At 38.7% G+C, this 23,330-nt stretch overlaps 1 protein-coding gene across 5 annotated transcripts in view; it reads right to left on the reverse strand.

The window, feature by feature from the left end:
- The window catches only part of obsl1a (obscurin like cytoskeletal adaptor 1a), a 47,971-nt gene that overhangs the window by 18,042 nt on the left and 6,599 nt on the right, over positions 1-23,330 (reverse strand). For 3 of the 5 annotated variants that reach the window (XM_066688405.1, XM_066688403.1, XM_066688402.1), the window contains exons 3-24: positions 21,945-22,214; positions 18,945-19,205; positions 18,278-18,583; positions 17,328-17,594; positions 16,817-17,092; positions 16,284-16,559; positions 15,104-15,379; positions 14,005-14,280; positions 12,825-13,100; positions 11,727-12,002; positions 10,625-10,900; positions 9,539-9,814; positions 8,430-8,705; positions 7,323-7,595; positions 4,860-5,135; positions 4,067-4,342; positions 3,269-3,544; positions 2,421-2,696; positions 1,841-2,113; positions 1,230-1,505; positions 749-1,024; positions 354-629 (exon numbers count right to left, since the gene is read on the reverse strand). In XM_066688405.1, coding sequence (XP_066544502.1) covers positions 354-629; positions 749-1,024; positions 1,230-1,505; positions 1,841-2,113; positions 2,421-2,696; positions 3,269-3,544; positions 4,067-4,342; positions 4,860-5,135; positions 7,323-7,595; positions 8,430-8,705; positions 9,539-9,814; positions 10,625-10,900; positions 11,727-12,002; positions 12,825-13,100; positions 14,005-14,280; positions 15,104-15,379; positions 16,284-16,559; positions 16,817-17,092; positions 17,328-17,594; positions 18,278-18,583; positions 18,945-19,205; positions 21,945-22,214 — 6,066 coding nt within the window. The remainder of the gene's footprint in view (positions 1-353; positions 630-748; positions 1,025-1,229; positions 1,506-1,840; positions 2,114-2,420; positions 2,697-3,268; positions 3,545-4,066; positions 4,343-4,859; positions 5,136-7,322; positions 7,596-8,429; positions 8,706-9,538; positions 9,815-10,624; positions 10,901-11,726; positions 12,003-12,824; positions 13,101-14,004; positions 14,281-15,103; positions 15,380-16,283; positions 16,560-16,816; positions 17,093-17,327; positions 17,595-18,277; positions 18,584-18,944; positions 19,206-21,944; positions 22,215-23,330) is intronic. The other 2 variants (XM_066688404.1, XM_066688406.1) reach the window with 2 other exon arrangements.

Here is a 23,330-nt window from a genome sequence, read left to right on the forward strand (position 1 = left end):
TCTAGAACATGGCGTCACAACTCCAGTCTTTAGGAATATTGTCTTTAATTTTTGCAATGCACTCAAGCCCCTAATGATATAATATATCGAAATATTTAATTTAACCTTGGGATTAAACTGGATTTTGGACTACTAAAGGTATAGAATCCAGCATCAGATTTGGGCACCACTGTAGGTACATCTAAAAAGTGACTCTAAGATTTGGGGATGACTTTGGGGATTTATGATCATTACCAATAAATGTCTAGACTTATCTATGTGTGCTTAGATTTTTTTTGTTGAATGTACAAAATCATACATATATTCACTGTTTTCTTACATAAAAATCAATAATAATTCCTTTATTTTATTACCTTTCACACTGACATGGAAGACAACATTGTCATCTCGGGCGTCACAGAAGTACTCTCCTGAATCAGAGATCTCTGCATTCAGGATGACCAGTGAGCGGAAAGCTCCTTCCACCTCCATGCAGAGGCGGTCATTGTCTATGATTTTCTCTCCGTCTTTGTACCACTTGACCATGGCGTTGGCTCGGGAGAGCTCACACTCCAGCACGACATCGTCGGACACCTGGAACTCCTGTTGTGTTTTCAACTCTCCTTTCCTTAATATTTGCACTGGAGGCTCTGAAATAAACAAGAATTAGGGAAAAGTTTTAGGCTTTTTTGGTCTTGTGTTGTGTAGATCTGAAGACACCAGTGTGAATATTTTCATCTAGAACCAATGATTAGCCTTGAGATCTCACCAGTGACTTTAACTTTGAAGTCCATTGTCTCATCATTGGCATCGCAGATATATTGTCCGGAGTCTTCCAACTTGGCAGAGTGGATGGTTAATTGGCGGAGAACTCTGTCTTCAATGATGCTGATGCGCCTGCTCTCTTCCACCTCCACTCCTTCCTTCTTCCAGCACACCACAGCATTTGAGCGGGAAACCTCACACTCAAGCACCACAGGTTCCCCAACGAAGCCCTTCACTGTGCCAGAAGCTTTTTTGGGGTGCACAAACTTCACAGGGGGTTCTAAACATAAATATTCTTGATTATAAACTGTACCACATAGTTGTGCAAATCCTTCCCAGTTCACAAAAAAATCACACTACGACACACACTCACCCATAAAACAAAACCCAGAATGAATAGATACAGTTCTTATAATGCCGTAAGCTTCAAAAGAAGATAATGGAAAGGAGTAGGCTGAAGTAAACAAAATGTAAAAATAAGGTACCTGTGATCTTCACATGAAAGGTCATTGAGTCATCCACAGCATCACATACATATTCAGCAGAGTCTAGGACAGTCGTTTTGGGGATAATTAGTCTCCTATGGGCCTCCTCAACTTCCAAGATCAGGTTGTCACTCTCTTCCACCTCAAGTCCGTCTCGATACCAGCGTACTATTGCATTAGCTCTGGAAACTTCACAGCCTAATACCAGTCTCTCTGAGGTCAGTTGATTGAGTTCAACAGGGGATTGGTTGGGGGAGACTATGTGGACTGCTGGTTCTGAAAAGGAGATGTATTAGATGGAAAATTTGGAAAATTAAGACATCTGAATTGGAAGACCAAATATCTGAGAAGGAAAGGATCAGTTGGAATACCTTACTAAATGTAAAGTTCAACTACAAAAGACACAGAATTCTAGCATTGTAAGACCATGAGCTTAAAAACTTCAGATTATGCATCTACAGAGTAGATGTTTTTATCCAGTTCAATTCTCAGGAGTCCCCACCAGATGTAAATTTACCATAAAATAACAGACATATTTAATTAATAATAGTGGGGATGCCATATTAATTAATGAGAGTGGACAATATCTGTCTATCCAAATTATTGCATACCTGTTATGTTAACTTGAAAGAAAATAGAGTCATCTGCAGTATCGCAGACGTACTCTCCTGAATCTTTGGTGGTACCGTGGAGGATAACAAGTCTTCTGTAAGGGCCTTCAGCCTTAAATTTGATGTTACCACTTTCTTCTATCTGATGTCCGTCTTTGTACCAATGCACAGTGGCGTTGGAGCGTGAAAGCTCACAGCTCAGAACAATTTCTTCAGAAACATGACGGTCAAGGTGGACGTCCTCCTTTGGATGGACTATGCCCACAGGTGGCTCTACAAAATGTAATATGTTAAATGATCAAAAATACATAAATAATCCTTCAACTTGGCACTATTTAAGATAATCAGAAAGGATGTGCATGATTAGCAAAATAACACAGAGTTTGATCAGAATTGAGTGTTTGTTGCTTACCATATCATAATGAAACTATAATCAGTGTTTGTCATACAAGCCTATGGTAAATATTATAAAATTAACTGGATACAGGGCATTGGACATTATTTCAGTGTTATGATTCTCATGGATATTTTGAGATTCTAAATGTAGGTGTCTATCTTACAAATGGAAACAGTCACATACCTCTTACATTAACCTTGAAAATCAGCACGCTCTCTCCTGCACGACAAGTGTATATGCCTAAATCTGACAGGTTGGTTGACTGAATAATAAGTCGCCTCATGTTTTGTTCTGCTTGCACAGAAATGTTGTCATCAGTTTGTATTTCCACTCCATCTTTATACCATTGCACTGTGACATCAGGTCTTGTAAGCTCACAGTACAGAACTACAGGTTCAGATTCCACTACGCTCTTGTGAAGATCCACGTCAGGGACTTCAACAAACTTGACAGGAGGGACTGTGGGAAAACAAGCAAAACGATAGTCAGATGCCTAAAAAATGTTGCAAAATCTCAAATTACCCTAGGTAATAAAAATGGTTTGCAGCAGGCTTTTAATGTGTTATGCATGCAAAATCTCGAAGCCTGATAGTAATTGTGATGACTGTCTGGATTTGTTGAGAAACTTTTCTCCGCTGTAGAAGCAAAGGTAGAATTGAGGTTATACAGGCTGTGTGATGATACAGTGCTATTAGCCTGGAAAAAAGGAAGAAAATAACTGTATGCATGCTTTTCTTCTCACATATTTCCTTGGTTGTTTAGCTTTGAGTGAAACACATTAAGATGGCTGGTGAATAGACATAGGTCAAAGAAATGGTACGAGCTTTGTTTAGTTAGAAACAAAGTCCACTCACAAAGAGATAACAGAAGAAAGGTTAAGAAGCAAAACTTAATAAATCCATTCTTCGTCCAGCTTATAGCAGGAATGTTTTAATCAAACATCAGTATCATTTTAGACAAGTTCAGTGTTAGTTGTCCTTTCAAATACATTAGCAGATAACAAGGTTCTACTCAGAAGCTTTGCATATCACCTTTAACATCCACATAAAATTCACTGATATCATCAGCAGTTTTACAGCTGTACACCCCAGAGCGGGAGAACTCAGCCGATTGGATGACCAGTTTCCTCAGGTTGCCCTCTGATTGGAAGTCTAATCCACTGTGTGCGAGGAGCTTTGTTCCATCCTTGTACCAGCTGACCTGGGCTGTGGGGTCTGAGAGCTCGCAGTGCAGTACAATGGGACAGCCTGCTTCAATGGACTTGTTCCTCTCAACCTCAGGAAGAGACGTGAACCTCACTGGTGGAGCTACAAACGATTTTTTTTTTTAAAGAAAGATTTTTTTTTTAATGCTTTCACTAGCTTAAATGAGTACCCATAAGACGTTAAGACATAACATAAGACATCTGCTTTGTGGAGGTTTAAGACATTTTTGAAATACACGCACACAAACAGACAAATCATGCTGCAATTCTTCAAGTCTAATTTTCAGCATTACAGGCTTTCCTACTTCTAGACACACAAAAGAGGAAGAAACAGATGTTTTATTGAAAGATAAGGATTCCTGTCCGTCTGTGGAAAAAAGAATCCTTTTAAAAAGGAATGGGGACTCTTCTTCTACCTGATGTTCAGGAGATATTTTCTTCTTCATCATTTCCCTAACAAGGCTGGAAGGGTGTCACTCAACATGTTCTTCAGATTTCTTTTGCTGTGCTTGATCAGTGGACATTTGTTACGATCAAAGGTGATAGAGAGCCATTTAGTGCATAAGGCATTATCTAGAAACTCAGTGAAGTCAGTAGTATGAAAGAAAATTATACTTAAAATCACCTTCAACATCCACTTTGAATTGAATGACCTCATCAACAGCATCACAGCTGTACGCCCCAGAGTGAGAACATTGTGCTGATTGGATGACCAGTCTCCTTGTACTGCCCTCGGATTGGATGTCTATGCCATCAAGTGGGAGGAGCTTCTTTCCATCCTTGTACCAGCTGACCAGGGCTGTGGGGTCTGAGAGCTCACAGTGCAGTACAATGGGACAGCCTGCTTCAATGGACTTGTTCCTCTCAACCTCAGGAAGAGGTGTGGCCATCACTTGTCGAGCTAGGGGTGTTTTAGTTAATTTAAAGAAAGACTTTTAATGCTTTTATTGTCCTTAAACGTTTTCAATAAAAACAAGCTTTTTGTAGACAGCATGGAGTTGATAGAAGAACAAGTTCTTAAAAGAAGCAAAAACACTGTGTTATTATGGAGAATATTAGTATTAGTATCTTCATGTATTGGGTTAATCATCATGATATCTAACCATTGTAAATACACTGGCAAGAGAAGTTCTCCCCATGATTTGAAGGGACTGGCTTGGACCCACTACACTGAACAGACATAATTGTCAGAACAACGGGAAGACCATATCCAAAGCAAAGGTACCACCCATCCCCCCTTGCATTAATATATTAAATATTCAATTATTCAATTTTCACAATAATGGTAATTTATTTCAATGGTTATTATATTTTAAGAGGTTATTTGTAGCAGGGTTATGTTTTAGTGGATGAAGCTTTATTCAGTATTTCAAAGAATGTGTTAGTATCTGGATTTGAAAAGTTGTACATAAAATCACCTTTAACATCCACCTTGAAATGTATGACATCATCCACAGCAACACAGCTGTACGCCCCAGAGTGAGAAAGCTCTGCTGATTGGATGACCAGTCTCCTCACGGTACCCTCTGATTGGATGTCTGTGCCACTCAGTGGGAGGAGCTTTGTGTCATCCTTGTACCAGCTGACCAGGGCTGTGGGGTCTGAGAGCTCGCAGTGCAGTACAATGGGACAGCCTGCTTCAATGGACTTGTTCCTCTCAACCTCAGGAAGAGGTGTGAACCGCACAGGTGGAGCTAGGGGTGTTTTAATCGATTTAAAGAACAAAATGTCAGTGGCTTGGCTTCTGAGAAAAATGAAGTTTCTTACTGTTAAAGAAAACACTTGAAGCCGGTACTTAATTTACTAAGAGTAAGTAGGTATTCAATTGAAAACATTATGTTTCAGAAAATATGGGATTTTAAAACCTACTGATTTTGTTGATTGCTTCTATAAAATCGGATTCCATTATTACTTAAATGCCCAAATTGATGGTGTTTTATTTGGGCATAACCTGTGTTTGTAGAATATCTTTCATGTAGATTACAGAATTTCATCTTAAACATGAAAGCTATAGACATGCTTTTGAAGATAATATAAATTAAAATATTTTACCTAATTTTCCTTGCTCCCTTAACGTCTCCTTTATTGATGTAACATTTGGAACAATAATTTGCTGAACTCAAATATTAACCACTAAAAATTGTTATCGGAAATTTGCCACATAGATAATTAAGGGATTTGTCACTGAAATAAGTGAGAGATGTCCTTTAAATTCAAGGTTAAAAGATGTATTTTACTAAATATACAGTACTGTGCAAAAGTTTTAGGCAGGTGTGAAAAAATGCTGTAAAGTAAGATATTTCAAAAATAGACATGTTAATAGATTATATTTATCAATTAACTAAATGCAAAGTGAGAGAACAGAAGAAAAATCTACTTCAAATCCATATTTGGTGTGACCACCCTTTGCCTTCAAAACAGCATCAATTCTTCTAGGTACACTTGCACACAGTTTTTGAAGGAACTCGGCAGGGAGGTTGGCCCAAACATCTTGGAGAACTAACCACAGTTCTTCTGTGGATTTAGGCAGCCTCAGTTGCTTCTCTCTCTTCATGTAATTCCAGACAGACTCGATGATGTTGAGATCAGGGCTCTATGGGGGCCATAATATCACTTCCAGGACTCCTTGTTCTTCTTTACGCTGAAGATAGTTCTTAATGACTTTTGCTGTATGTTTGGGGTCGTTTTCATGCTGCAGAATAAATTTGGGGCCAATTAGATGCCTCCCTGATGGTATTGCATGATGGATAAGCATCTGCCTGTACTGCTCAGTATTGAGGAGACCATTAATTCTGAACAAATCCCCAACTCCATTTGCAGAAATGCAGCCCCAAACTTGCAAGGATCCTCCACCATGCTTCACTGTTGCCTGCAGACACTCATTCGTGTACCGCTCTCCAGCCCTTCGGCAAACAAACTGCCTTCTGCTACAGCCAAATATTTCAAATTTTGACTTATCAGTCCAGTGTCCAGTTCTGCACACCAGTTCCTGTGTTTTCGTGCATAGTTGAGTCACTTGGCCTCGTTGCCACTTCGGAGGTATGTTTTGTTTGGCCGTAAGTCTTCCATGAAGGCCACTTCTGACCAGACTTCTCCGGACAGTAGATGGGTGAACCAGGGTCCCACTGTTTTCTGCCAATTCTGAGCTGATGGAACTGCTGGACATCTTCCAATTGTGAAGGGAAGTAAGCATGATGTGTCTTTCATCTGCTGCAGTAAGTTTCCTTGGCCGACCACTGCGTCTACGGTCCTCAACGTTGCCCGTTTCTTTGTGCTTCTTCAAAAGAGCTTGGACAGCACATCTGGAAACCCCTGTCTGCCTTGAAATTTCTGCCTGGGAGAGACCTTGCTGATGCAGTATAACTACCTTGTGTCTTGTTGCTGTGCTCAGTCTTGCCATGGTGTATGACTTTTGACAGTAAACTGTCTTCAGCAACGTCACCTTGTTAGCTGAGTTTGGCTGTTCCTCACCCAGTTTTATTCCTCCTACACAGCTGTTTCTGTTTCAGTTAATGATTGTGTTTCAACCTACATATTCAATTGTTGATCATTTTCACCTGTTTGTTATAATTGTTTAATCATACACCTGACTATATGCCTACAAAATCCCTGACTTTGTGCAAGTGTACCTAGAAGAATTGATGCTGTTTTGAAGGCAAAGGGTGATCACACCAAATATGGATTTGATTTAGATTTTTCTTCTGTTCATTCACTTTGCATTTAGTTAATTGATAAATATAATCTATTAACATGTCTCTGTTTGAAAGAATTCTTACTTTACAGCATTTTTCACACTTGCCTAAAACATTTGTACAGTACTGTATATATAATGTAGGATAATGTATGTGTAAGTAGCAGTATTTAAACTCTCTTGAAATCACCTTTAACATCCACCTTGAAATTAATATCATCCACAGCATCACAGCTGTATGCCCCAGAGTGGGAAAGCTCTGCTGATTGGATGACCAGTCTCCTCACGGTACCCTCTGATTGGATGTCTGTGCCACTCAGTGGAAGGAGTTTTACATCATCCTTGTAGCAGCAGACCAGGGCTGTGGGGTCTGAGAGCTCACAGTGCTGTACAATGGGACAGCCTGCTTCAATGGACTTGTTCCTCTCAACCTCAGGAAGAGGTGTGAACCGCACAGGTGGAGCTAGAAGGGGTTTCATGTGTTCAAAGAAAGATTTGTCAGGGTGTAAAATATAATCTCGTAAATGTCTGTTTCCATTTAAAGTAAAGTTTGATATAGTCAGTCCATGACATATAGAAAACAAAGATCTATAAAATAAATCATGTACCATAAAACCAAAGCAAAGCATATCACTTCACTTTAAAGCCCTCTTCAGTTTGTATGGTTCTCTTGTAATGTTCATTGTCAGTTTACAGTTTATTCATCTGAAGTTCGGATTACGTAAACTAAATCATACCTTATGAAAATAAATATTCTGTTTGTGTAATTGCAGACCTTAGAGCTGTATGCTGAGAGACATAAAGGTTTTAGGGTAGTTTTGTAGGTACTTTTAAAGTGTATAGTATACATCTTGTAAATAAGGACTTCAGATATGTCAGTGGATTTTGAATGGTTATCTCAATAAATTGTTACATCTCTGGTTAGGCTAAGTTTCTGACCGTTTGCTGTTATTAATAGCTTATGCTGTGTTATTAAAATAGCTTTTCTATTGACTACATTATATTTATGCTGTTTTTTTAGTGGTTTCCTTAATGCAATTTTATGGACAAAATATGCTGTGGAATTTTTTGTTTAATTTTGTGTCATAAACGGTCTTTTTAATTCAATAAGATAAGGAATAACCATTTGCAAAATATTATTTGGCATGCTTTCATAAGTGATAACTATATAGTTGTTCTATTATGATGCCAACTGAAATATCTCTATTGATACAACTGAGAAATTCCCTTCAATATCACAGTTGTGCCACGAATTTTACTTAAATAAAGATAAAACATAATCTGTTCTCTAAATCACCTTTAACATCCACCTTGAAATGTATGACATCATCAACAGCATCACAGCTGTATGCCCCAGAGTGGGAAAGATCTGCTGATTGGATAACCATTCTCCTCACGGTACCCTCTGATTGGATGTCTGTGCCACTCAGTGGGAGGAGCTTAATGTCATCCTTGTACCAGCTGACCAGGGCTGTGGGGTCTGAGAGCTCGCAGTGCAGTACAATGGGACAGCCTGCTTCAATGGACTTGTTCCTCTCAACCTCAGGAAGAGGTGTGAACCGCACAGGTGGAGCTAGAAGGGGTTTCATGTGTTCAAAGAAAGATTTGTCAGGGTGTAAAATATAATCTCGTAAACTTCTGTTTCCATTTAAAGTAAAGTTTGATATAGTCAGTCCATGACATATAGAAAACAAAGATCTATAAAATAAATCATGTACCATAAAACCAAAGCAAAGCATATCACTTCACTTTAAAGCCCTCTTCAGTTTGTATTGTTCTCTTGTAATGTTCATTGTCAGTTTACAGTTTATTCATCTGAAGTTCGGATTACGTAAACTAAATCATACCTTATGAAAATAAATATTCTGTTTGTGTAATTGCAGACCTTAGAGCTGTATGCTGAGAGACATAATGGTTTTGGGGTAGTTTTGTAGGTACTTTTATAGTATATACTATACATCTTGAAAATAAGGACTTCAGATATGTCAGTGGATTTTGAATGGTTTACTCAATAAATTGTTACATCTCTGGTTAGGCTAAGTTTCTGACCTTTTGGTGTTATTAATAGCTTATGCTGTGTTATTAAAATAGCTTTTCTATTGACTACATTATATTTATGCTGTTTTTTTAGTGGTTTCCTTAATGCAATTTTATGGACAAAATATGCTGTGGAATTTTTTGTTTAATTTTGTGTCATAAACGGTCTTTTTAATTCAATAATATAAGGAATAACCATTGTTAGAATATGAGTTGGCATGCTTTCATATGTGATAACTATATAGTTGTTCTATTATGATGACTACTGAAATATCTCTATTGATACAACTGAGAAATTCCCTTCAATATCACAGTTGTGCCATGAATTTTACTAAAATAAAGATAAAAGTAAAATGTTCTCTAAATCACCTTTAACATCCACCTTGAAATGTATGACATCATCAACAGCATCACAGCTGTACTCCCGAGAGTGGGAAAGCTCTGCTGATTGGATGACCAGTCTCCTCACGGTACCCTCTGATTGGATGTCTGTGCCACTCAGTGGGAGGAGCTTAATGTCATCCTTGTACCAGCTGACCAGGGCTGTGGGGTCTGAGAGCTCGCAGTGCTGTACAATGGGACAACCTGCTCCAATGGACTTGTTCCTCTCAACCTCAGGAAGAGGTGTGAACCGCACAGGTGGAGCTAGAAGGGGTTTCATGTGTTTAAAGAAAGATTGTCAGTGTGCTAAATCTTGTCTCGTAAAACTTAAATGTTTCCATTTAATGTAAAATTGTATGCTGTCAGTGCTTGACGTATAGAAGACTAAGGTAATTTCAAAGGGTTAAAAAGTTTTCTACAATAAAAAAAGCAATTCATATTCTTCACTTTAAAGCCCTCTTCATTCTGTATGGTTATCTTTGAATACTCATTGTCAGTTTACAGTCTAGTCATAGGAAGTTTGGATTACTTAAACTAAGACATGCTTTATAAAAACATTATATTCTGTTTTAGTAATCGCAGACCACAGAGCTGTATGATGAGAGACATAAATGTTTTGGGGTAGTTTTGTATTTACTTTTTCAGAATATACTGTAGATCTTGAAAATAAGGATTTCAGATATGACAATTGCTTTTGAATGGTTAGTTCAATAAAATGTTACATCTCTGGTTGAGTTTCAGATCATTTGCTGCCATTTATAGATTATGGTGAGTTATTTTTGTAGTTGTTGTTGTTGTTGTTGACTACATTATGTTTTTGCAATTTAAATTGGTTTCCATTATGCAATTTTATGGACAATATGCACAGAGGAATTTTCATTAAATAAGATAAGGAATAACCATTTGCAAAATATTATTTGGCATGCTTTCATATGTGATAACTAAATAGTTATTCTGTGATGATGTCTACTGAAATATCTCTATTGATACAACTGAGAAATTCCCTTCAATATCACAGTTGTGCCATGAATTTTACTAAAATAAAGATCAAAAATAATCTGTTCTCTAAATCACCTTTAACATCCACCTTGAAATGTATGACATCATCAGCAGCATCACAGCTGTATGCCCCAGAGTGGGAAAGCTCTGCTGATTGGATGACCAGTCTCCTCATAGTACCCTCTGATTGGATGTCTGTGCCACTCAGTGGGAGGAGCTTAATGTCATCCTTGTACCAGCTGACCAGGGCTGTGGGGTCTGAGAGCTCGCAGTGCAGTACAATGGGACAGCCTGCTTCAATGGACTTGTTCCTCTCAACCTCAGGAAGAGGTGTGAACCGCACAGGTGGAGCTAGAAGGGGTTTCATGTGTTTAAAGAAAGATTGTCAGTGTGCTAAATCTTGTCTCGTAAAACTTAAATGTTTCCATTTAATGTAAAATTGTATGCTGTCAGTGCTTGACGTATAGAAGACTAAGGTAATTTCAAAGGGTTAAAAAGTTTTCTACAATAAAAAAAGCAACACATATCCTTCACTTTAAAGCCCTCTTCAGTCTGTATGGTTATCTTTGAATACTCATTGTCAGTTTACAGTCTAGTCATAGGAAGTTTGGATTACTTAAACTGAGACGTGCTTTATATAAACATTATATTCTGTTTGTGTAATCGCAGACCATAGAGCTGTATGATGAGAGACATAATTGTTTTGGAGTAGTTTTGTATTTACTTTTTCAGAATATACTGTAGATCTTGAAAATAAGGACTTCAGATATGACAATTGCTTTTGAATGGTTAGTTCAATAAAATGTTACATCTCTGGTTGAGTTTCAGATCTTTTGCTGCCATTTATAGCTTATGGTGAGTTATTATTTATTTTTGTTGTTGTTGTTGTTGTTGTTGTTGTTGTTGACTACATTATGTTTTTGCAATTTAAATTGGTTTCCATAATGCAATTTTATGGACAATGTGCACAGAGGAATTTTCATTAAATAAGATAAGGAATAACCATTTGTGAAATATTATTTGGCATGCTTTCATATGTGATAACTAAATAGTTATTCTGTGATGATGTCTACTGAAATATCTCTATTGATACAACTGAGAAATTCCCTTCAATATCACAGTTGTGCCATGAATTTTACTAAAATAAAGATCAAAAATAATCTGTTCTCTAAATCACCTTTAACATCCACCTTGAAATGTATGACATCATCAGCAGCATCACAGCTGTATGCCCCGGAGTGGGAAAGCTCTGCTGATTGGATGACCAGTCTCCTCATAGTACCCTCTGATTGGATGTCTGTGCCACTCAGTGGGAGGAGCTTAATGTCATCCTTGTACCAGCTGACCAGGGCTGTGGGGTCTGAGAGCTCGCAGTGCAGTACAATGGGACAGCCTGCTTCAATGGACTTGTTCCTCTCAACCTCAGGAAGAGGTGTGAACCGCACAGGTGGAGCTAGAAGGGGTTTCATGTGTTTAAAGAAAGATTGTCAGTGTGCTAAATCTTGTCTCGTAAAACTTAAATGTTTCCATTTAATGTAAAATTGTATGCTGTCAGTGCTTGACGTATAGAAGACTAAGGTAATTTCAAAGGGTTAAAAAGTTTTCTACAATAAAAAAGCAACACATATCCTTCACTTTAAAGCCCTCTTCAGTCTGTATGGTTATCTTTGAATACTCATTGTCAGTTTACAGTCTAGTCATAGGAAGTTTGGATTACTTAAACTGAGACGTGCTTTATATAAACATTATATTCTGTTTGTGTAATCGCAGACCATAGAGCTGTATGATGAGAGACATAATTGTTTTGGAGTAGTTTTGTATTTACTTTTTCAGAATATACTGTAGATCTTGAAAATAAGGACTTCAGATATGACAATTGCTTTTGAATGGTTAGTTCAATAAAATGTTACATCTCTGGTTGAGTTTCAGATCTTTTGCTGCCATTTATAGCTTATGGTGAGTTATTATTTATTTTTGTTGTTGTTGTTGTTGTTGTTGTTGTTGACTACATTATGTTTTTGCAATTTAAATTGGTTTCCATAATGCAATTTTATGGACAATGTGCACAGAGGAATTTTCATTAAATAAGATAAGGAATAACCATTTGTGAAATATTATTTGGCATGCTTTCATATGTGATAACTAAATAGTTATTCTGTGATGATGTCTACTGAAATATCTCTATTGATACAACTGAGAAATTCCCTTCAATATCACAGTTGTGCCATGAATTTTACTAAAATAAAGATCAAAAATAATCTGTTCTCTAAATCACCTTTAACATCCACCTTGAAATGTATGACATCATCAACAGCATCACAGCTGTATGCCCCGGAGTGGGAAAGCTCTGCTGATTGGATGACCAGTCTCCTCATAGTACCCTCTGATTGGATGTCTGTGCCACTCAGTGGGAGGAGCTTAATGTCATCCTTGTACCAGCTGACCAGGGCTGTGGGATCTGAGAGCTCGCAGTGCAGTACAATGGGACAGCCTGCTTCAATGGACTTGTTCCTCTCAACCTCAGGAAGAGGTGTGAACCGCACAGGTGGAGCTAGAAGGGGTTTCATGTGTTTAAAGAAAGATTGTCAGTGTGCTAAATCTTGTCTCGTAAAACTTAAATGTTTCCATTTAATGTAAAATTGTATGCTGTCAGTGCTTGACGTATAGAAGACTAAGGTAATTTCAAAGGGTTAAAAAGTTTTCTACAATAAAAAAAGCAACACATATCCTTCACTTTAGAGCCCTCTTCAGTTTATATGGTTAACTTGTAATCTTCATTGTCAGTTTACAGTTGAGTAATTTATGTTTTGTATTTTGTGTTGTGTTTTAAGTTTTTCAAAGAAGTATTCCTATTTCCATCATGACTTACACAAAAATGTAGCTGTTGTCAAGCACAAGTACCAATCAAATAATTTATTCTGGAAACTAATCCTACATTTACTAATCACTAGTTTCATTCCATAAAGCATGCAGTCAAGCAGTAATGAAGCAATGAAGCAATGTTTAAGCATAGTCATTACTGAAAACTAACTTTCTCGTCTCAAAGCTGGTTATTCGGCTGAATAGGTTCACTTAGCAATTAGACCTAGTGCACTTGAAGATCTTGGCATAGTCAATTGGCTCAAAGCATCCTTGGTATTTGCTGGGATCTCTGTTAGTCAAATAACATTATTTATCCACAGAAATGTATATTTTGTGTCTTGCTGCCTAAACTTTGCTTCAGTTCACCAGCCCTACCCTGTCTGTATTCTGCTACATTGGCTGTCTATCAGGGAACACAATCCTATTTTTCTCCTTTTTAATATGCACTGATGTTGACACTACACATTTACAAATGTATTTGTATTTCCAAACCAGAACTCAGATGCCTGCATTTTTTTTAATAGCTTGAAAATTAATGCACAGCACAAGGTTAATATGTAATATAGCAGATCTAAAAAATAACTGTATATCACCTTTGATGTCGACATTAAAATGGATGGTGTCATCAGATGATTGACAGCTGTATGCCCCAGAGTGGGATAGCTCTGCTGATTGGATGACCATTCTCCTCACAGTACCCTCTGATTGGATGTCTGTGCCACTCAGTGGGAGGAGCTTAATGTCATCCTTGTACCAGCTGACCAGGGCTGTGGGGTCTGAGAGCTCGCAGTGCAGTACAATGGGACAGCCTGCTTCAATGGACTTGTTCCTCTCAACCTCAGGAAGAGGTGTGAACCGCACAGGTGGAGCTAGAAGGGGTTTCATGTGTTTAAAGAAAGATTGTCAGTGTGCTAAATCTTGTCTCGTAAAACTTAAATGTTTCCATTTAATGTAAAATTGTATGCTGTCAGTGCTTGACGTATAGAAGACTAAGGTAATTTCAAAGGGTTAAAAAGTTTTCTACAATAAAAAAAGCAACACATATCCTTCACTTTAAAGCCCTCTTCAGTCTGTATGGTTATCTTTGAATACTCATTGTCAGTTTACAGTCTAGTCATAGGAAGTTTGGATTACTTAAACTGAGACGTGCTTTATATAAACATTATATTCTGTTTGTGTAATCGCAGACCATAGAGCTGTATGATGAGAGACATAATTGTTTTGGAGTAGTTTTGTATTTACTTTTTCAGAATATACTGTAGATCTTGAAAATAAGGACTTCAGATATGACAATTGCTTTTGAATGGTTAGTTCAATAAAATGTTACATCTCTGGTTGAGTTTCAGATCTTTTGCTGCCATTTATAGCTTATGGTGAGTTATTATTTATTTTTGTTGTTGTTGTTGTTGTTGTTGTTGTTGACTACATTATGTTTTTGCAATTTAAATTGGTTTCCATAATGCAATTTTATGGACAATGTGCACAGAGGAATTTTCATTAAATAAGATAAGGAATAACCATTTGTGAAATATTATTTGGCATGCTTTCATATGTGATAACTAAATAGTTATTCTGTGATGATGTCTACTGAAATATCTCTATTGATACAACTGAGAAATTCCCTTCAATATCACAGTTGTGCCATGAATTTTACTAAAATAAAGATCAAAAATAATCTGTTCTCTAAATCACCTTTAACATCCACCTTGAAATGTATGACATCATCAGCAGCATCACAGCTGTATGCCCCAGAGTGGGAAAGCTCTGCTGATTGGATGACCAGTCTCCTCATAGTACCCTCTGATTGGATGTCTGTGCCACTCAGTGGGAGGAGCTTAATGTCATCCTTGTACCAGCTGACCAGGGCTGTGGGGTCTGAGAGCTCGCAGTGCAGTACAATGGGACAGCCTGCTTCAATGGACTTGTTCCTCTCAACCTCAGGAAGAGGTGTGAACCGCACAGGTGGAGCTAGAAGGGGTTTCATGTGTTTAAAGAAAGATTGTCAGTGTGCTAAATCTTGTCTCGTAAAACTTAAATGTTTCCATTTAATGTAAAATTGTATGCTGTCAGTGCTTGACGTATAGAAGACTAAGGTAATTTCAAAGGGTTAAAAAGTTTTCTACAATAAAAAAAGCAACACATATCCTTCACTTTAGAGCCCTCTTCAGTTTATATGGTTAACTTGTAATCTTCATTGTCAGTTTACAGTTGAGTAATTTATGTTTTGTATTTTGTGTTGTGTTTTAAGTTTTTCAAAGAAGTATTCATATTTCCATCATGACTTACACAAAAATGTAGCTGTTGTCAAGCACAAGTACCAATCAAATAATTTATTCTGGAAACTAATCCTACATTTACTAATCACTAGTTTCATTCCATAAAGCATGCAGTCAAGCAGTAATGAAGCAATGAAGCAATGTTTAAGCATAGTCATTACTGAAAACTAACTTTCTCGTCTCAAAGCTGGTTATTCGGCTGAATAGGTTCACTTAGCAATTAGACCTAGTGCACTTGAAGATCTTGGCATAGTCAATTGGCTCAAAGCATCCTTGGTATTTGCTGGGATCTCTGTTAGTCAAATAACATTATTTATCCACAGAAATGTATATTTTGTGTCTTGCTGCCTAAACTTTGCTTCAGTTCACCAGCCCTACCCTGTCTGTATTCTGCTACATTGGCTGTCTATCAGGGAACACAATCCTATTTTTCTCCTTTTTAATATGCACTGATGTTGACACTACACATTTACAAATGTATTTGTATTTCCAAACCAGAACTCAGATGCCTGCATTTTTTTTAATAGCTTGAAAATTAATGCACAGCACAAGGTTAATATGTAATATAGCAGATCTAAAAAATAACTGTATATCACCTTTGATGTCGACATTAAAATGGATGGTGTCATCAGATGATTGACAGCTGTACGCCCCAGAGTGGGAAAGATCTGCTGATTGGATGACCAGTCTCCTCATAGTACCCTCTGATTGGATGTCTGTGCCACTCAGTGGGAGGAGCTTAATGTCATCCTTGTACCAGCTGACCAGGGCTGTGGGGTCTGAGAGCTCGCAGTGCAGTACAATGGGACAGCCTGCTTCAATGGACTTGTTCCTCTCAACCTCAGGAGGAGATGTGAACCTCACTGGTGAGGCTATGGGTTTGTATAAGATGACAACATTTCATTCTTATTTTTATTCTTCCTCTCACAAGATTAGCTTTAACTGTCTTCATGCAGTATTTTTATGGAGGTCATTACAAAAATATCTTTCAATGATACATTACTAGCTTCTTTCTTTCTTCCTACAAATGGCAATCTAGGGATCTATTTACTTTAGGACCGTTACAAACTGGTAAGTGTTAGTAATACGGTTAGGGGATTACATCATTGCAATGCTGGCTTCAACTCACCTTCAACTTTCACATGAAATCTTATGACATCATCAATAGCATCACAGCTATAAATGCCAGAATGGGAGAACTCTGCTGATTGAATGACAAGTCTCCTCATGGTGCCTTCTGATTGCATGTGGAGACCTTCATCTGGGTGTAGTTCCACTCCATCCTTGTACCAATGGACCTGGGCAGAGTTATCTGAAAGCTCACAGTACAGCACAATCGGACTTCCAGCCTCAACTGCCTTATTTCGGTCCATCTCTGGGAGGGGTACAAACTTTACCAAAGGAGCTGAAAATGAGACATATGTTATTTTCTTCATGGGCAATACAGAAATGCAAATATTGTGCTTTTTATTCACTACTAAACATTTTAACAAAGTCTACAATACTAGAGCCATGTGTGCTCCTTTCTTTGCAGTACATTTTGCCACATAAACATAGCAGTAGTAGTCAAACATCTCTTGTGTACTATTGTGTTTCAGTCAAACACTCTCTTACCCAAGTGCATGGTTAAGAAAAGTTACCTTGAATGTATAGTGCTGCTGAATCCCTGACTCCATAGGCAATGAAGGTGATCTCGGACCTGTTGTCAGTGTTGTGCACGTCTCGGATGCACAGAGAATGGTGCGATCGTGAGCGATGCATCGAGAACCTTTCACCCTCCTGGAGTTGTGTGCCGTTCAAAAACCAGGTCCCCATGACTGAGGCAGAGAGCTCAATGGAAAACTCTGCATCCTGGCCCTCTGGTACTAGAGCATCCTGTAGGGGGGTTTGTATTCGAGCCACTGGGACTGTGGGGCAAACCATTCAACACCAAAGGGTTAACCTTTCATGTACTTCTGTGATTCTTGGGCATACTTCCATTCATGAATCTGTTAGATTCCCTTTTTTTCGTTGTAGAGATACAGGTTACAGAACAACTGCAACAGCTCTAAATGTGTGAGGAAAAGCTGGAAGAGCATATGGAAACTTAAATCCACTTGGTAGCTACACTTCTTTGAATTCGTGGGACTCTTTAATGTTCAAAGGGCATTCAATTACAAACTGAGAATATTCTTTGGAAACTGTTCATTCACTTGTTCAATTTTCAATCAGACACCTCCACAAAACCCCTATTTGAAGTCACACATTTACTTGCCCTCATCATTGCAAGAAATAAATGGGAGTAGGTAAATTCAGCCAATGTGGTTGTGCATCATTTTAGATTATTTGAATAGGTTTTGCTTGGTTGCTAACAATAGTTAATGCCTGATGCCGTTTACAGTCTGACCTTGCATCAGTGCTTGCAGGAACAACATGTAGTTTACCTCACTTTACCTCACTTATCCTAAGAATGTTGATATGCTGGTAAAAAGCATCAGCTCATGATTGCAACTGACACTGATGCCTATATTCTGTAGTTGTTTGGATTCTCCTTTACATCTCTCCTATTCCTGAATTTATCCTGCTCAGAGTGGTAGCTTTCTCATCTTACCAAGGTGGACAGCCCCTGGAAAGTCCACGTGGCCACTGCGACCGTACTTGTTGACGCTACAGATACGGAAGCGGTAGTCTTCCTCACACGGCACGCTGTCTCCCAGGATCTCGACCGCGGTGGCGGTGTCGGTGGTGAGGCACTGCAGCCATTCCTGTGAGCCCAGCTCCTGCCTTTCTAGTACGTAGCCAGCCGGGGGGTTCTTGCGTGAGTCATGAGCAGGTACCCAGGAGAGCAGAGCTGCATTGGCACGTTCTGTGTTCATCTGAACACCAACGGGGCAGCTGGGAGGGGAATGCCTGGCGGCTAAAGATGGGAATACCAGGAGTATATTAGCCACAGTTCAGAATTTGAAGTGATTAGAAAGCTCTTTTCATTAACAATTTTAGTTGGTGAGTTTAGGTTATCGATCCTTTCTATATTTAGCGTTTAGCAGCCTGTATGTGACATCCACCAAGAGATGCGTCTGTTTAATTTGTGCTGCTCTATATTGGCTGTTATTATGAGGATGACCTGTGCTAAATCCATTCAAATATTATATTTTGTGTTTAAGTTAATATGTTAGTATAATTCTCCTGTAACAAACCATTTGCTGCTGTTCCAGGATGTATGTGTTATAGAACTCGCAGACCTCTTGTTTAGGGTTAGTGTAGCATCAGACTCTGACCTCTGACCCTAAGCTGCGATGTAGTCTTCGATCTGCCCACTACGAAGGTCACAAGTCCAGAGTCTTGTGGGGAGGTATTCACAAAGACAAGAATGTGGGTTTTGCCGAAGGACTTGATGATGGTCTGGTGTGTCTCTCGAAGCTCTATCCCATTTCTGTACCAGTGTATGTCCATTTCTTCTTCCTCGACCTCCACACAGAAAGCAGCGTTCTCTTCCTCTAATACATCCACTTTTCGGGGAAGCTTGCGTACAATGGTACCTAAGGAGAACAAAACAAGAAAATAAATATAGACGGTCACTGCCCTTTTCTTCTCTTAACTTTGAGATGTGTTTGCTTAATATTGTTTTCATGTGGCTATACAGATGTGCTCAAATTTGTTGTTACCCTTACAGCTATAAAATAATGCTTCATTCCTCCTTAAAAGTGATGAAATTAAAAGCTTTTGCATCATGTATACTTGCATATCTTTGGTATGTCATAGAATAAACCAAAGAAGCTGTGAAAAGAGATTAATTTTTGCTCATTCTACAAAGATATTCTAAAATGGCCTGGACACATTTGTTGGTACCCCTTAGAAAATATAATACATAATGGGATTATAGTGATATTCCAAACAAATTCCTTTATTTAATTAGTATCATATGTCTCCAATCTTGTAATCAGTCATTCAACCTATTTAAATGGAGGAAAGTAGTCACTGTGCCATTTGGTATTATTGCGTGCACCACACTGAACATGGACCAGATAAAGCAAAGGAGAGAGATGTCTGGGGAGATCAGAAAGAAAATAATAGACAAGCATGGTAAAGGTAAAGGCTACAAGACCATCTCCAAGCAGCTTGATGTTCCTGTGACAACAGTTGCAAATATTATTAAGAAGTTCAAGGTCCATGGAACTGTAGCCAACCTCCCTGGGTGCGGCTGCAAGAGGAAAATCGACCCCAGATCGAACAGAAGGATAGTGTGAATTGCAGAAAAAGAACCAGGGATAACTGACAAAGAGATACAAGCTGAGATACAGTTTCTGATCGCACCATCCGTCGCTTTGTGAGTGAAAGTGGCCTCCATGGAAGAAGATCCAGGAGGACTCCACTTTTAAAAGAAAAACATAAAAAAGCCAGACTGCAATTTGCTAAAATGCATATTGACAAGGCACAATCCTTCTGGGAGAATGTCCTTTGGACAGATGAGTCAAAACTGGTGCTTTTTGGCAAAAAAGAACACCATACCTACAGTGAAACATGCAGGAGGCTCGGTTATGTTTTGGGGCTGCTTTGCTGCGCATGGCACAGGGTGCCTTGAATCTGTGCAGGGCACAATGAAATCTCAAGACTATCAAGGCATTCTGGAGCAAAACGTACTGCCCAGTGTCAGAAAGCTGTCTCCGTTGCAGGTCATGGGTCCTCCAACAGGATAATGACCCAAAACACACAGCTAAAAGCACCCAAGAATGGATAACAAAACATTGGACTGTTCTGAAGTGGCCTTCTATGAGTCCTGATCTGAATCCTATCGATCATCTATGGAAAGGGCATGAAACTGGAGAAGGCACCCATCAAACCTAAGACAGCTGAAGCAGTTTGCTCAGGAAGAGTAGGCCAAACTACCTGTTAACAGGTGCAGATGTCTCATTGAGAGCTACAGAAAACATTTGATTGCAGTGATTGCCTAAAGGTTGTGCAACAAAATAATAGTTTGAGGGTCTCATCATTTTTGTCCATGCCATTTTCATTTGTTTTATTATATACAATATTATGTTGAGAAAAAAAATCAAAAGCAAAGTCTGAGTTCTATTAAATATGGCATAAACAATGGTGGATTAATTCATTCAAAGTTAATTCAGAGGAAATTGTGCATTCTTTGTTTTTTGTGGAGGGGTACCAACAAATTTGAGCACGTCTGTATCTCTGACTTTTTAGGCTGATAAGTTGCAGTTGCAGCCTTGGACTTTCAGTTTACTGAAAATAATTGAGTAGTGCTGCTTTTACCAGTGTGCTTGTTTTTCAGTTTCTTTCAGGCCTCTATTTGGTAAATACTATTTCACAAGCTAAATAAATATGAGTGCTATTTTTATAATGCTATTTTTTATACAATGATGTTATTGTTTGTTTTTCAAATTTCTGGCAGAGCTTGTTGGAAAACTAGTTTTAATATAGAGTAAAGTATTTGATCAATGCATACTTCCCATGCTCACCAGGCTATGAAACCTGGCCGCTTAATATAAAAATGATGACACAAAGAAGCATGGAAAGATGTCTGCTTGGAATAACAAGACGAGATAGAAAAATAAATAAACTGACCTGAGAACAAACCAAAATATGTGACATTATTAAAAGAGTGAAAATGTTAAAATAGGCTGGACACATTGCAAGAATAACAGAAGCAATTGAATGGATACCAAGAGATGAAAAAAGACCTAGAAGATGACCATATAAAAGATGGGAAGATGAAATCCTAGACTTTGCAGGTGTGATGTAGAAAACTGAAGCTGTAGAAAGATTGAAGCAAGTGGAAACATCCACAATGGTGATATATTGTGATGCGATGTAGAACGAGAGATGGGGAGATCGCCGCCAAGATGTGCTGCCCCTTCCCAGACACTGGTGAAGGCAAAATAATTGGTTAAGCACCTCACTTGCTGTCTCCCCCCTTGATAAAATGGGAAAGGACCTGCTTCCTGAGGTGGAGAGTCAGGGAGGAGTGATTGAGAGCAGAGAGGAGTGAGAGTGAGTGAAGGTTGCCGTTTGTGTTCATATTTAGTCAGGCTCAAGAGTAGCTAGGTTTTTGTTTGGGTTATTGTATGTCTTGTTTATTTTGTGTCACTGAGCAAAGTGTATAATAAATCACCCTCCTACCCCAGCCTTGTGTTTCTTAAAACCCAAAACCCACAATATATATCTCGGGACATGCTGCAGCTGTTGCCTGCTACATACATAAAAGTGGACATTCTGAGACATTCAACTGGAATTCCCAGGTATGGGAAGAAGAGCTTACCGACCTCGCACAGACACCTCAGCGATGCTCCTCCCTCCATCGGCCATCTCACACAGATAGATGCCATCGTCATCTGCTCCCATGTCTCGGATGGTGAGGCGGCGCATTGTTCCCCACTGCTCCATGCCGTATTTGTCTCCTGGATGCAGACGCCGGTCCTCCAGGTACCAGGTGGTTGGGACTGAGTCCTCGGGGACTTCACACTCCAGCACGGCCAGGTCCCTCTCCCACACCTCTAAGTCACAGAGGGGCTGCTTGAACCGCACTGGTGGCTCTGATAGTGTGTGGAGGTCAAAGGTCAGAATTGAAAACAGAACAGCCAGCTTGTGTGACATTTGGAATATGGAGCACAAAAAGAATACAGGAAACATAACACATCACCATTTGCAAAACCATCCTCCAGGGGACCAATAAACTGCACAGCTGAACAAAAACTAAAACCTAAAAACATGTCCTTTCAAATGTGTCAACCTTTGTCCAAATCACACAAAACCACGTACACTTTCTGTAGGCTCTTTCAGCTGGATTTTAAAAAGGGCACAATCTCGCCGTACTTGCGTTCAAATGCTATGCTTGGCTTGTGCCTTAGTCGGCAGGCCTCTATGCCTGGCAGCACAGCAGAGTCCAGCTGTAACTTGCGCCAAGTGGAACCAAATGTACGCCTCATTAATTCAGCTTATTTGCAATTAACCTCCCTATTTAAATGGGGTGTGCGCTCAGGTTTGCAGTGGATTTGCAGTGGAAGACGTAACAGCACCTGACAAATTATTATGTGTATGTTTTGTTGTATTGGAGATATTGGGTAATACAATTAATAATATTGTGTGAACAAATAGGGGCTTCTGTTTCTTTTCAAGACTAATGCAGCTAACATACAGATTAACTACTTTCAGTAATTGTTTGCAAGCACTAAATGCATAAATGAATGTAAATACAGTTCACATACATTAATGAACACTATCAAGGATCAATATTTATTTACAAATCAACTGTTTATGAAAAAGTTTGATTTAAGAATGTGAATAATACTGCTGGTAACGTATGTGTTCTGATATGCATAATTGTATAGTAAAATGAGAATAGGCCAATGTAACATAATACAGGGTAGTTTGCAAGAATATTTGTAATTATACATTGATGGTCACATATTATTTGCACATTTAAGGAGTGGTACGGTTTGCAATTTCTGAATGGAGCCTCATTAATGTTTGGTTGTGTTATTGGAATATGAGTCCAGTCTATATATCCCATGACCTTTGGGATTCCAGATGTGTTGTAAAAAGGGTCTTTACTTGATCCCTGTCTGAAATCGGAAAGTGAATGTATTGTGTCATATTGAACCGAATGACACAATACATTCACTTTCTGATTTCAGAATCAGTTCATCAAA

Source organism: Amia ocellicauda, chromosome 16 (assembly GCF_036373705.1).
Source record: "Amia ocellicauda isolate fAmiCal2 chromosome 16, fAmiCal2.hap1, whole genome shotgun sequence".
Lineage (NCBI taxonomy): Eukaryota > Metazoa > Chordata > Actinopteri > Amiiformes > Amiidae > Amia > Amia ocellicauda.